General features: G+C 42.7%; 1 protein-coding gene across 2 annotated transcripts in view; it reads right to left on the reverse strand.

Annotated features, from left to right (window-relative positions):
* Positions 1-4,590: 4,590 nt before the first annotated feature.
* LOC149088773 (uncharacterized) overlaps positions 4,591-14,833 on the reverse strand; it is a 28,320-nt gene continuing 18,077 nt past the window's right edge. For both annotated transcript variants that reach the window (XM_089249992.1, XM_089250001.1), the window contains 4 exons: positions 11,184-11,349; positions 8,149-8,279; positions 7,901-8,006; positions 4,591-4,940 (listed from right to left, as the gene is read on the reverse strand). In XM_089249992.1, the coding sequence (XP_089106118.1) occupies positions 4,718-4,940; positions 7,901-8,006; positions 8,149-8,279; positions 11,184-11,349 (626 nt within the window). In that variant the 3' untranslated portion in view covers positions 4,591-4,717. The remainder of the gene's footprint in view (positions 4,941-7,900; positions 8,007-8,148; positions 8,280-11,183; positions 11,350-14,833) is intronic.

Consider the following 14,833-nt stretch of genomic DNA (forward strand, 5'->3'; position numbering starts at 1 on the left):
ATGTAGAACGCAAAAGACCACGATATTCGTCAAAAATACACGGAAATAAACACCAATGAATTTCCGGGTATTTTTAGTGAACATCGTTGGTTTTTTGCGCTCTATATTGATAGTATTACTTAAGGATATATAATTATATTATCAGTCATATCCCTCTGAAAGTATTTTTTATTGTATTTTTACGTTTAATTAGCGTGGTTTCATCCGAATTTTTTTCCTTTTAATATGTTTGAGCTGAAAGAGTTGAAATTCATTGCAATCTAACGAGATTTCAGATATATTCATAAAGCAATAGTAAATATTTAGAATGATTGTCATTCAGAATTATATGTAGAAGAAACCAAAGAGGGAGAGAGTCAATTGTATTCTCCCGATATTATTCGTAGTCCCTTATTTTAACGATTAAATTTTGAAACCCGGTCGATAAGATACTCGCCTAAAGTACCAAAGGGTGTTTAGAGGTGTTGCAAGTTCGATACCCGGTTTGTCCTTGTCAGAAAGACTTCCCTGACACAGGGGGACAACAAAAAACGGCTACTTGACCGCAGCAAAAAATTGCTACCGCAGGGAGTCCCCCATCGAGGGGTTAGCGCACCATAATTAATTAGCCCTCGTGTGCAGAAAATGACCGTGGTGCGAGAAAAATGATCAAATTTTAAAACTTCGAAGGGAAAAGTCAAAGCAGTAGATTGCCAGGTAAATTCGGTTACCGACCCATGCTTCAGAGAGTGTGAGCACGATTGCGTATTTAGTGCGTTACGACAACACTAATTCTAATTGGATAGCCATGTGCGCATATTTCTAAGATAGTCACTATAAAATCGAAACCGCCGAGTAGTTTGCATCAATTCCATATTAAATAAATATATATATAATTTCTAATTAAGCCGTGTTGCAAGTGGCTTTGCTCGAACTTGATAATAATAAGAATTGGCTGAATTTTATCATTAATGAAGTTTTATGCATTCACTGGAACTTATCATCAAAACCTTATTTTTGTGTTCCATGTCAAAGTAGAACACTCAACTCCAACATGCGTTGGTGCGAATAATTTTGTATAAAATAAAATTTCTGGATACGCGATTTCATAGGAGTACGTAACACATGTTAAATGTAGTTTAAATTGTTTCAGGAATGTGTAAGATGCAGTTGACAATGGGGAGAGGGAGATTAAAATAATATATATTTTTTTTATGTAACCTCTCTGATCATCACGTATTCCCAAGAGATCCTTACAATCATGAAATAAATAATCTGTACTGAATGAAAAAAATAACAATTTTCGATACTTTTCTTTTCAATCTCCAACAATATCAATTATCACATTTACAAGAAAAATTGACAGAAATAGCATTAAAAGACGGTGTGACGTTAAAATTTGAAGATGGCTATTATTTTTTCTTTCTGTAAAAAGCAAATACCGTGCCTGGAATTTATGGGGATATACAGAGGAATCTTGCATAACGGACACTCCCTGTTTTTAGCGGACACCTCCAATTATCAAACACTTTTTGAATTACGTCAACGGACTCCCGTTGAGACTGATTATTTTACTATCCATTAACGGACACGCCTCGTTAGCGGCGAAAATTTTCGGTCCCGTGAGTCAGAGTCGTCTTAATGCATGGGCTCCTGAAGAAAAGAGGGGGCTCAGAAAGATGAGAAGTAGTTGAATATTTTGAGAAGTTCCCAGGTATGGCCTCAGAAAAATCACTTGACGGAGGGGGGGGGGGGGGTCCATGATGCTCTTAAGACGGCCCTACCGTGAGTGTCCGTTATTGAGAGGTTCTAATGTAGCTGAACATTTTTCATGTGCGAGACGTTTCAATGCAGTCACAAATCTTTCGACAAAAATCGAAATCACCTACAGATATTCAATTGTGAGGATTTGAGGACGCTGCTTAGTAAAACCATGCGACAATCATCACACTTAGAAAACATCTATTAATAATAAAATTATTTTTATTAAAACTAAGTAACCATTGTAGTTTTGTGTCTGTATTTTTTAATAATTTTAACATTAATGGATATGTTTTGTGTGATGCGAATATTACTTTGACCCCAATAAATGCAACTAAATGCATATGTTTTGTGTTATATGCATATGTTTATAATTTTATAATTCACAAATTTAATTTTTTTTTGTTTTGCAATGAAGTTTACTGTAATTTTCTCAATTGTAATTATTTTAGAATTTTTAACCCTTTTTATACTAGAAATGTTTCAGGAAAACATTCATGCAAAAAAATCGAAAATTCGCCACTGCATCTTTAAACTTTTTAATATGTGGGTTTTTAACATCTCTTCCAGGGGGGCGATGAGAAATTTTGTTTTTGAAAAGGGGGCGATGGGCTGAATAAGTTTGGGAAACACTGGTCTATATGAACTGGGTGACTTTTTTAACCGAAATCTTCGTTTTACCCTACTTTTTAATGATATTGCGTCAATCGATCGAAATGTTTTGGCGGGCCATGGGTTGAAGACCCCCCTAATTTAAGCCATCCGCGGCACATTTGCAGATCACCCAAGTAGGCCCGCGCGTGTCACATTCACAGATCACTTGAGTGACGCGTGGCTCAGTTAAAGAACACTTAAGCGGTCCGTGGTGTAGTTGGAGATCCCATAAGTGACAGGCATAGAGCACTTAACTGGGAGGGAGTGTAGTTACTCAATCACTCAAGTTACCCGCAGAACATTCTCAGATTACTTAAGTGATCCGTGGGACATATTTTACGTATCGCGGCCCGCGACACATAAGTGGCCAATACACATTTCCAGATCACTCAAAAGATCCGCGGAACATTTAGAGATCACTGAAGTGGATCTATAAAGGACTCGTCAATGGGGGAATATTAGGTCAGGTGTGTGCCCACAATGTAGGGAAAGGTTTTTCTCGTTTATGGCACGCTCAGTAAAGATGCCATTGAGAATTATTTTTTATAAATGGCGATATTGATGATCGTTCAAACACACCTCCCCACTCGTCATCAAAGGTCAGCCAATCCGAAACCAACTTCCACCCTATCGATGCTGACGTAATCCTTGTACTGACTCCTATTGACTGCAACAGAACCGCGGTTGCCATTTTGCGTTCTTATTAGGTATATTAATATCGCCAATAAGTCACGAGAGAGAGAGAGAGTAGTCACGTGATCAAATTTCTCTCCCTCACCAACTTTCACTCTTATGTCCCTTTCACTGTTACGTCACTAAGTTCCACTTCAAAAAGGAGAAAAGTTGGGGGAAAAAGTAAATGATGGGAAAAAGAAGCGTTGTTCGCTAGTTTGAACTGTTCTTTCCCAATTTTTCTCCGATTTTTGAATCCAAATATCTTAGCGAATATTGCACTTTAAAATGTCTAAGTTTGGCCTCCAGAAAAAGACGTGAAAACCCAGTCGTGCCTCCACGTTAACACTCCTAGGGAACCTCTAATGTATAATAAGGAGGCGGCCCCTGAAGAGGCAGGGCAACAACTTTCTAATTGAGTTTTTTTAGAGCAGGTTGATTTTTAATAACTTTACAATCCCTTGCAATATGAATGACGTATCTGAGGCCTACGCGTTATTCGGATGCTTTTTCCTGATTCTAAGTATGCCTCCAAGATTAACAGTTCGCCAGCAATTTGCGGTTCGTGCTGTTAGCTATGCACACTCCCGTATAATGATATGTAGCAAGGGGCCTTCTTCCCATGGCCCCGCCGACCATTTTCAGAAAATAACCTCCGGACATAGGAAGATGAACGACGAAGTCGGCAGGCCACTGAGGGGGAAAAAATGAACACGTTAGAAAAGTTGATGACAGATGGCAGCACTACACATAACAAGAATTACACAGAAACAAACGTCACGTCAGGTTCACTACAAATACATGCATATTTCAACATGTACCAATTCGTTAGAAGTTCCGCAGAGGAATATGGACGAAATGGTATAGCAGAAAATCGTGTGGTTTAGCAGTAGTAGGCCACTGAGAGCTGGCTAATGACTCAGTAACAGTGCTGATTTGCACGAGCAGCTCGAGACAAAATTTCTACCCGTGCGGGACCTTGGACCAGAGAAATAAAATTATACGAGTAGGCCTACAATATCTCCTCTAAGTGCGGGACCTGTTTTGGGGCTTTCTATCTGATCCCCTCCCCCCCCGCAATTTATTTTAATTCCTTACAAAACCCCCATTTTTTTTTCCTTTCCATCTTGGATTTGGCGCCATTCCCACAGTGGACAGAAATTGTTTACCATAAATTTTTTTGATCAATATAAAAAGTTCTTTTCGTCCGCCTATTTCGGGTTAGGTGCCCCCTTGAAGCCGCCAAAAGAGCGTCCCAAGAGGCGTCCTTATTATGTCCCAAGAGGCATCCGTATCATGCCCCCAGAGGCGTCCTGTGCATTTGATACATCAAATAAGCAATGAAAATTGTTAAACACGTTAAGCAATGAAAATTCTAGGGTCCGGAGCCCGAAAACACTTTTCCTTTGCACACATAACTCTTTCACGAATTCTTTGGCCCTTCTCCCCCCCCCCTCCGCCCTTTTTCCGGCGCCCCTGAAAATTCAGTCTTGAAGCATGGCGTGATTAAGAACAGGCACAACATTGAATCGACTGGATTTTTAATGGAATTATAGAGAAAAATATCGAAAAAAAAGAGAAAAGACAACAACAACAACAACACCGTCGTCTTAATTACGATACGCGCGCACACTTATTTCACAGCATTAGTTCAAAGTATCTTGATTGTGGATGTGAAGAAGAACAGTAACGCGATGATCCAGGCGCTGGCGGGGGCGACCGACACGGCAGCGTTGCACTGCTTGTAGTACTTCCCGCACAGGGTATCCGCGTACCCGTAGTAAGTCTTGAGGAGCTCTTCCCTCAGGTTCGTGGCGTTCTTCGGGCACTGGCTCGACAGCGAGCGCACGCATCGCTTTGTCTTAAACACGGAGCTACGGGACGAAATAAAATACGCAAGAATTAATAATACTCATATACATGTACAGTGTGATGCGGCCGTGGCCCCCACATCCTGGAGGAATGGCCCCTATGTTGGGATGTTTTGCGGGCGGCCCGGTCAGACTTTTCACGGGCACTTCTGTAGTTTTCTAGCTTGAAAAAGCGAATATTGCTGAGAATTGTCCCGGTCCTCAGGAAGGGTCAGTCCCTCCCTTGTGGGAGCCACGGATGCGACTATAAGATAATAAAATAGGAGTATGTATACTGGGTAGTCAGACGCACAGAGGGTGCTGCTTATGGGCTATAGAACTTTTTTTCGCCGCCCTTTTCCCATTCTTGTCTAATTTTCCTGATCACTCATTCCTGAAATTGGCCGTCTGCTACAGTTCGCAGTATGTATTTTCAAGTATATGCTTGTATTTTCAGGTAATTTAATAACAGACTGCTAGCGCACACAGGAAAATTTTTTGTAAAAGACTAGGAAAACAACTATAGCCCCGCCCCCGTATGCCTCTGTCTCTGAGTCATAGGTGCCGGAACCGGGGGGGGGGAACTGAGGCTATTTGATCCACCCCCTCCTCCAATAAATTTTGTGAGCGGGCTGTGAGGCCTCTTCCCCAATAAAAGTCATGAATACAGCGTTGCCAACACACAGTCAAAAAAATTTTCCAACTAGATTCTTCATCAAAAACAATTAGAAACCGGGCTCAAAACAACTAGAATTGATTTTAGTCATTATTTGGATGACTATACATCCCGTTTTTCATGGGACATTTTCCCGTATTTTCAGGTAATTTAATAACACACTTCTAGCACACACAGGAAAAATGTTTGAAAAAGACTAGGAAAACAACTAGATGGGTATTTTTCTCTAACTACAGTCGAATAACGTTTTAACGAATACCTTTATAGCGAAAATCTCGTTTTAACGAACGCTTCTTTTAATCCCCCCAAATAAGTTTATATAGGAACAATGCTAGGTAACCTGGAATTCCTTTATACGTTTTAATTATAAATTTCGTTTTAACGAAGTGATTCCTCCGGTCTCTTGACGTTCGTTATAACGGGATTCGACTGTAAATGGCAGAAAAAAAAACCACATCGAATCGGAAAAGAGCTAAGTTGGCAACACTGCATGAATATACGCAGTGCAACGCACCATTCCTCCTCCTACGTACGGGACGGATGGCGATTTCAGCCTCATCAATGTTTTCTTCGTGTCGGCGCTCTGCTCTGAGTCATACTTTTGGTAGAGCTCTAGAGCTCAGAATTTCAACTCTCTTGGTGACTTTTTTCGTCCTCCGCTCGTTTGGTCACTTTCTTGGTCACTACCATGCTTAAACGCTCCCTTGATCGCATACTATTCCAGTTTTTTGTTCTCTAGGTGTTTTGCTTTTGCTCACTCTCATACTTGCACACTCTCAGTTTCTCGCTCTACAGATCACACTTTTGGTCACTTTCACGCTCTCCCCTAATCATCACATGCTTACACATTCTTTATATGTCATTCTTTTGGTCTCTCTCATGCTGGCACATTCTTCAGGATCTCTTTCAGTCACTCAAGTCCTTGCACACTCTCTAGGCCACTCTTTTGGTCACTCACATGTTTGCATACTCTCCAGGCTACGCTTCTGGCTGCTCACTTAATGTCTCCCACTGTATGCCATTCTTTTGGCAGGGCCGGACCTGGGGGAAGGGGGAGGGGGGAAAGAGGTCATTTTATTTCATCATACCGTACACCACCCAGGCTCTATCGACCATTGCCAATTTTAGCCATTCGTAAGCAGAAGCAGATTTTTGGTATTTTGCTACTCTTCTCCCTTTCCAGTCTAATTCCTTTGACCACTCATTTCTTAAATTTTCAGCCCTCCTGTAAATACGCCTCTGGTCAGATGCGGGGCGAGCACAATTTCTCATTTCTTATACCCTTCTCAGCCTATCGTAACTGTAAAATGCGAAGTAAAAAAAAAGAGGACCTCGTACACTTCAGTATAGTCACAGCTTATGGTCACTCATTCTTTAAATCTGAACTTGCTAATCTGGGCCTGCTCAGCCCCCGTAAATACGCCTCGTTCTACAAGTCATTCTTTTAATTCCTCCCATGCGTGCACTCTTTGTTTTGGTCCCCCACATGAGTGCACTCTTCAGATCATTTTTTTTGTCCCTCGTCACTCACTGACCTGTCTCTTGGTCACGGTTTCGGTCGTTCATATGTTTGAGCACTGTTTAGGTCCCTCCCACGCTTTCACATTATCCAGGCCACTCTTTTGGTCCCTCAGTAACCTGTTCCCTGCACTCTTGTCATTTCATATTCCTGCACCTTGTTTCTGTCACTCACATCATCATTCATTCTGTCACTCACTAGACCTGGTCTCTGCTCTGTAAGACACCACTTGTTTTATTATTCACATGCTTCCGCGCTATTTTGGTCACCCAACCCTTGACCTTGTTTTTCTCTGTATCTAGGTCACGCTTATGGTCGCTCACATGTGTGCACACTGTTTTGGTCACTCCAGGTACCTGCACACACTCTCTCTAGGTTACTCTTTTCTTCGCTCACTTAGTCCCTCGCTCTCTAGGTATATATAAAGACAGGTCCATAGTTTTTCTGCCCATGTGTGGTTTTTCTTCCATTCTACTTTAATTTTTTTGACCACTCATTTCTCAGACTTACGCCCCTTTCTTTCACTCTTTCATTCGGGTTTGGCCACACCCCCCCCCCCACACCTCCTAGAGTGAACAGAAATCATTTTCCTCATTTTGTTTTTGGTCAAAATAATTGTTTTTTTTTTTAGCTTTTTCACCCTGGATTTGGCACCCCGTGCAATAACACGGGTCGCACGGCACAAGTGCAGCCCTGACTCTCACCGGGTGACCTACCCATGGTGCAGTTTGAGACGGTCTCGGCACCCACGATGCCAACGAGAATAGGGTTCTGTCGTTGAAAACTCACCAGCATAAGGATTTCGCGTCGTCCGTTTTGTTCGTGGCGTACTTGAAGTAACATTTTCTGGTTTCCTTGACGTTCTTGTTGAAACACGTCGTAGCGTTGAGAAATGCTGCGTTGGAAAAGAAAAAATCGAGACAAATTTTAAATGGTTATCAGTTATCACGAGTTATCAGTTATCATCATCATCATTCAATATTTTGATGAGTTTCGTATCGCAGATATAAAAGAGAAGGAAAAGAGGTTATTCTCACATTTCTGAATGGCCGATCCGTTTTTACAGATCTCTCTGACTTCGTTCTGCACGGCGGTGATGGCCGATCCCAGCTTGGTGCTGCAGTCACTCTCGATGCGACCCGTGCAGCTGTTGAAGTTCACCGCTTTCCTAGAGTCATAACGGTAGCAAATCAAGATTATATATTAACGAAGCATCTGAACGGAGGTTCTGACAGCTGGCTGATGCGAAGGTGAACTCGGGAGGGAAAATTCAACTGCCGTTGCGGTGAATAGAACCCACATCCTCTCACTTGTAGGGTGAGCGCGCTAGACCACTACGCTATGGAAGCAACGACCTTATTTCCTTAGAGCTCGTGTGCGTTGAGTTAGGTCTGACTCTGTGACCTGAGTTAGGTCTGACTATGTGGCCTGAGTTAGGTCTGACTGTGTGACCTGTGTGCTCTGAGTAAAGTCTGAATGTGTGGGTCTAAATAAAGTCTGTCTGTGTGGCTTTAGTTAGGTCCGACTGTGTGGTCTGAGCAAGGTCTGTCTATGTAGCTTCAATTAATTAAGTCTGACTGTGTGGCTTGAGTTAGGTCTGACTGTGTGGTCTGAGAAAAATCTGGCTGTGAGGTCTGAGCAAGGTCCGACTGTGTGGTCTGAGCAAGGTCTGACTGTGTGGTCTTAGCAAGGCCTGTATGAGTATTAGGTCTGACTGTGGGGTCTGAGCAAGGTCTGACTGTGTGGTCTGAGCAAGGCCTGTCTGTGTATTAGGTCTGACTGTGTGGTCTGAGCAAGGTCTGTCCGTGTATTAGATCTGACTGTGTGGCGTGACCTGTGTTGTCTGAATGTGTGACCTGTATGGTCTGAGCAAGGTCTGTCTATGTAGCTTCAGTTAAGTCTGACTGTGTGGCTTGAATTAGGTCTGACTATGTAGCTTCAGTTAAGTCTGACTGTGTGGCTTGAATTAGGTCTGACTATGTAGCGTCAGTTATGTCTGACTGGGGGGGGGGGGCTTGAGTTAGGTCTGACTATGTAGCTTCAGTTATGTCTGATTGGGGGGCTTGAGTTAGGTCTGACTGTGAGGTCTGAGCAAGGTCTGGCTGTGAGGTTTGAGCAAGGTCTGACTGTGTGGTCTTAGCAAGGCCTGTCTGTGTATTAGGTCTGACTGTGTGGTCTGAGCAAGGTCTGGCTGTGAGGTCTGAGGAAGGTGTGACTGTGTGGTCTGAGCAAGGCCTGTCTGTGTATTAGGTTTGACTGTGTGGTCTGAGCAAGGTCTGTCCGTGTATTAGATCTGACTGTGTGGCTTGAGTTAGGTCTGGCTCTGGGGCCTAAATTAGGTCTGACTGTGTGGCGTGACCTGTGTGGTCTGGTTGTGTGACCTGTGTGGTTTGAGCAAGGTCTGTCTGTGTGGTCTGAGCAAAGTCTGTCTGTGTGTCTTTAGTTAAGTCTGACTGTGGGGTTTGAGTTAGGTCTGACTATGTGGCCTGAGTTAGTTCTGACTGTCCATGTACGTTCCTAATCAACGCACTCGAGCTCTTCTAAAGAAAGAAGTGCGTTGTCTTTGTAGTCTAGTATCTTAGGGCGCTCATCCAGTGAGTGAGAGGACATGGGCTCGATTCCTAGCGTAGGCAGTTGAATTTTCTTTCCTGAATTCATCTTCGTATCAGCCAGCTGTCGAAATCTTCGTATGAATAGAGGAGAGTGGCATCTCTTTTCGGATTAACGTATCAGTTCAAAGAGTAACATTCTGTCCAATTTAAAAGTTCGTATGAGCTGGGCAAATGTCCGAAATGGACGCAAAACTGTCGTGCAACAATGATTTCTTGGCCTCAATAATGACTTTTGAAATGTCTACTTTGATTGTCGTAGTTCCCAAGCAATGTGTTTCAGACGTGTTTATTTTTGCTACATACACCACACATGCAACCCCCCCCCCCCCCGCGGAACCCCCAACGAATCGGTACATGCGGGAATGCGCGTGTACGTGTAGTGAAACCTGACGTGAAGTTTTTTTGTTTCTCTGTAATGCTTGTTATGTGTAGTGCTGCTATCTGCCCCCAGTTTTACTAACTATGAGTGAAGTGTTATGGTTGAATGATTTACCGTTGTAGGACTGTTGCTCTCTGTGGCGAGACTTTTTAACGGGGAGATCGGCTCGCATTTGCGCCTTGAAGTTGGGAACCACAGAAAACCAACTTCAGCCGACCACCACTGTGGGGTTCGAACCCGGATCCTCTCATCGCGAGTCCGTCACTATAACCACTCGACCACCACAGCGGCAAATTTACCATATTTTATCGACAAAAATGTGGAAAAAAAATATTTACACGGGACATTGCTAACTGACGCCAAAAAAGTTGCCAAATGTGGACGAAATTGCCAATCATGGCTGAAGTTGCTAAAAAATTGTCATTGGTGGCAGCAAATCGCAGTGAATTCAAATGTATTTCACGATGGAAACGCTGAATGAGACAATTACGAGACATTTTTTTCATAGACATAATTACCATAATGTAATTAATAATTAATGAAAATTATCTTTGTCCACCATTTAACATTACAAATTCAAGTGAGCTTCGTTGAAAATAAGAATACGGGGGGGGGGGACAAAAAAGGAACATTTTTGTTTAAAAAAAAGTCGAGATAGTCGAAAATACATTCACACCGATTAGACCAGGCCATTGTTTCTCAACCTATGGTCCGCGGACCAGAGGTAGCCCGTGACGATGACACTGGTGGTCCGCAGGCAGACTTAGATCCAATTTGCTAATTACTGCTTTACCTACAAATCTTACCATCAACAAAAACGAAGAGTATCTCAAGAAAAAAATATTCAAATGATCTGGGGACCATATTTCATACGATAAACTGATCTCCTCTCCATAAGTGCCGTTGAAAAAAAAAAACCAGGGAAAATGTACCAATAAAATCGGAACGACGAAAACTACAGGTATGTCCCGTAATACGGGACACAAGTGGTCCCTCAAACTGTTTCCAGATAATATACTGGCCCTTGGTTTTCAAAAAACAAAAGGTTGAGAAACACTGGGCTAGGCTCATCATGACTCACTTGAGGCAAGTCTCGTTGAGATCCCTTTCATATCTTGGGAACTCGATCGTCAAATTGGCTCCTAGGCTGCCTATCGGCTCGTAACAGTTGCGGATACTCCGGAAAACGCACGGTATCGTCAAATCCTTCGGTTCCTTCGATTTTGTTATGAAATTCTTCGCGTCGCCTGCAAAGATAGAAAAACTGTATTTATACATCTATGTATAATAAGACTAGTTTTCTGTCTGTGTGTGTGTATTCCCTGCACAAATCTATAACTTTAGGCCGATCTTTGTCAAATTTCACATATATATGTTGCGGTAAATGTGATAAAACGGTTATTATGCATATTTACCAATCGCCTCGGTAAGTTTGATAAATTTATAACTTTTTACCTGTGATTATGACTAAGATTTATGACTGCGATTATAACCAAGTGTCGTCGGTAAATTAGATAAATACATCAAAATTTATTGCCTTCATCAGTGATTATGCATAAACACCCTAGTGTAATTGATGAATTTGATAAATATGAAAAAATTCCAAATGGGTCTAGTATGCGTGATGAATATAGTCGCGAACCCCGATACATGCATGAATTATCATGTACAGCATATCATAATTTCACGATTTATCGTGTTTAATGCAACGCAACGTTTAAGTATTATGCATAATCGCCCCGGTAAAAGTGATAATTTTTTTCAGTACTTATGTATTAAATTTACCAACGACGCTTGGCTATCAATGCATAGTCACCAGTAAAAGTGATTACTCCGTGTGCACCTCCCAGGGGCTCCGCGGCGACTCAAGGGAAATAAAATGAATTAGTAAATTTGATAGATAAGTAAATAAGAGAGGCCTACAAGGTTCTGCCATAAACGTTATGTACAAAGAAGGGCTCCTCGACTCAAACAGGGCTCCGCCATAGAAACTATTTACTGGAAAGGGCTCCGCGAGTCAAAAAAGGTTGAGAACCGCTGCTTTAGGGTAACTTATCAAATTTACCAACGACGGGTTCTACGTATAATCACCGGTAAAAGCAAACTTACCAAAATGCGCAGTGATTATGCATAACAACCGGATTAATCACATTTACCGCGCGAATGATGATTCACATGAACACCAAACAGGACCCGGCATGAAAGATAGTTTACTTTAAAAGGTCGCTAGAGTTAGGCAAATGCTCAAAAATGGAGAAGGGGAACTGTTTGGATAGCAATGGTTTTTGGGTCTCAACACTGACTTTTGGAATGCTTACTCTGATTACCGTGGTTCCCAAACAATGTGTTTTAGACGCTTTTAGGCCTTTACAATGGCTTGTCACTTATTCGATGCTCCTGGTATATGGAAAAAACCCGATCAGTGGTGGGTTATTTTGCTAGTACCACATAAGTTGTCACGATAGTGAGAGGACTCTCATTACTACTACTTAGTATATTCACCTCGTACACATTACTCTGCGGAATATCTAACGAATCGGTACAGAATTGTGCTTGTTTCGTGTTCTTGCTGGTGCTGACATCTGCTCCCTCCATATTTTGAAATGAAGATGGTAAATGCTGGAAAATTGATGTTATGTAAGTATCATGATGAAAGTCTGCCCGATCTTTGCGGGAGACTTTTTCAAATGGGGGACCGTGCAGCACCTCCTAGAGATAGAAGGTCTCTGTAGTGTTTGCCATAAACGTCATTCAGACTACCTGGCAAGTTTGCCACATTTTGAAGCATCCTATTTCATTTCTTCTTATTTTGGCGTAGAATCTTCTTGATTGGCTCATAAACACAGCATAGTGATTGGATGTGGGGCATAGAAATCGCCAATTCTGATCCCGCTCATTTCTTTTCCTCACAACGATGATACTGGCACGAGCAGGGAATTTTTTTAACTGAATATTCTTAGGGGGAAATGGACTACTTGCTGACGTCACAAGCAGACCGCGGAGGCCTTCTATCTCTAGGAGGTGCTGGACCGCGTGGCTCTCATTCGCGTCTCGAAGTAGAAAACCAACTTCAGGAAACCACTGATGTACCGCGCCAACGGAGTTCGAACCTGGATCCTCGCGACGGGAGTCCAGCACGATACCCTCACGACAGCATAGCGACGGACTCGTTACTCCAGTAAATGAGATGCAGTCGCATCAAGGGTGTAGTGAAGGGGGGTGGACTTGGGGGTCTGCCCCCCCGAAATGTAAGAAAATGACCGAAAAAAAGGTGAAAAAGATGGCCAAATCCATTGTTTTCTATCACTTTGCCCCCCCCCCCCCGAAATGAAAGCGGCCCCCCCCCCCGAACGAAATTCTGGCTACGCCCCTGAATCGCATACTTACTCTACAGACGAAGTATATCACACATATAGACTTGTATATATCACAAAATACTAATATCTCTTGGAAACTAATAAGCTATATTTTGCGATGGTGCTTCCGAAATGGCAATGGCGAATGCCAGCCGATATCCCGGTTAAAAAGTCTCGCCACAGAGAGCATCAAGCCTACACAGCGGTACAAATATTCAATCATTACACTTCACTCATAATTTGAAAAACAGATGGCGGCACTAAAAAAAGATTCATTCGCAATACTAGTATTAGACTGTCAGCAGGCGCAGATCTAGGGTGATGTGTCAGGAGGGGCGATTTATGTATTCTAAGTTCGTTGTTCGTTGAATCGTCCCGTATTTCTACGGGACAGATAAATTTCCCGCTCAGTTTTGGCTCGGAAAGGGCGATTGTTGTATCGCTCCCCCCCTCCCGCATCTATGCATGAGCCATGGAAGACAGACGCGGATCCAGGACGATGTGTTGGGAGGGGGCGAACCGTGTAAGTTCGTGGAATCGTCCCGTATTTTATAGGGCACAAACATTTCCCATATTTTTCGGCTCTTGGGAGGGGCGATCACCCCTATCCCCCCCACTCTGGATCCGTGCGTGACTGTCAGGTACCATAGGCGGAGAGAGACTTGGAAGTTTGGGGCGGGGCACGATGATGATGATGATGATGATGTCAATTCACATATACATTAGATCAGTGTCGACTCCCCCTTTGACGCTAGGGGGGAGGGGGCAATGCACCCTCCCCCGTATCTCTGCCCATGTCAGGTACACACGCCAACTTCCGGCAGAGCTCATTCGGTAGTAAATTGCCCATGGCTATAGATCGGAGTTTTGCTCGGTTTGAAAGAAAGAAGTTCATGCAGATGATGTCTTGACGTAAATTAATCGTCTTGCCAAAAACTGATGTTTATAGCAAAAAAAACCTCCACAGCAGGAGTTTTATTCACCCCTGTCACACTTTGTCTGTGCATTAAGAGCACTTAAAATGCTCTTAATGTCACTATTTTAGAGTCGTTTGTGTCTTTCATTCGTATCATGTCGAAAACATTAGAAACGAGAGATATACGGTCTTTTCCAAAGACGTCTTGATGCCATCGATCACAGGACACGAATATTTATTTGTTTTCTAGGCTTCTGTTTTCTCCTTTCCTCATTATACATTCACGTTAATGGATATCTCTTATACACGATGGATCAATTTTGGTTCTCTTTAGTTTCTCAACTTCGGAGCGGCTTCCCCGTTGTTGCAAAACCTTGACGCGGTTTGCGCCATCGACGTTGTTGCAGGTCAGGGCACGAATACTTCTTTTGCGTCTCGTTACGGTACGGGACGGCCTCT

This window comes from Pholcus phalangioides, unplaced genomic scaffold (assembly GCF_987345545.1).
Source record: "Pholcus phalangioides strain wild (caught in Gottingen) unplaced genomic scaffold, Ppha-v1.0 ptg000003l_1, whole genome shotgun sequence".
Lineage (NCBI taxonomy): Eukaryota > Metazoa > Arthropoda > Arachnida > Araneae > Pholcidae > Pholcus > Pholcus phalangioides.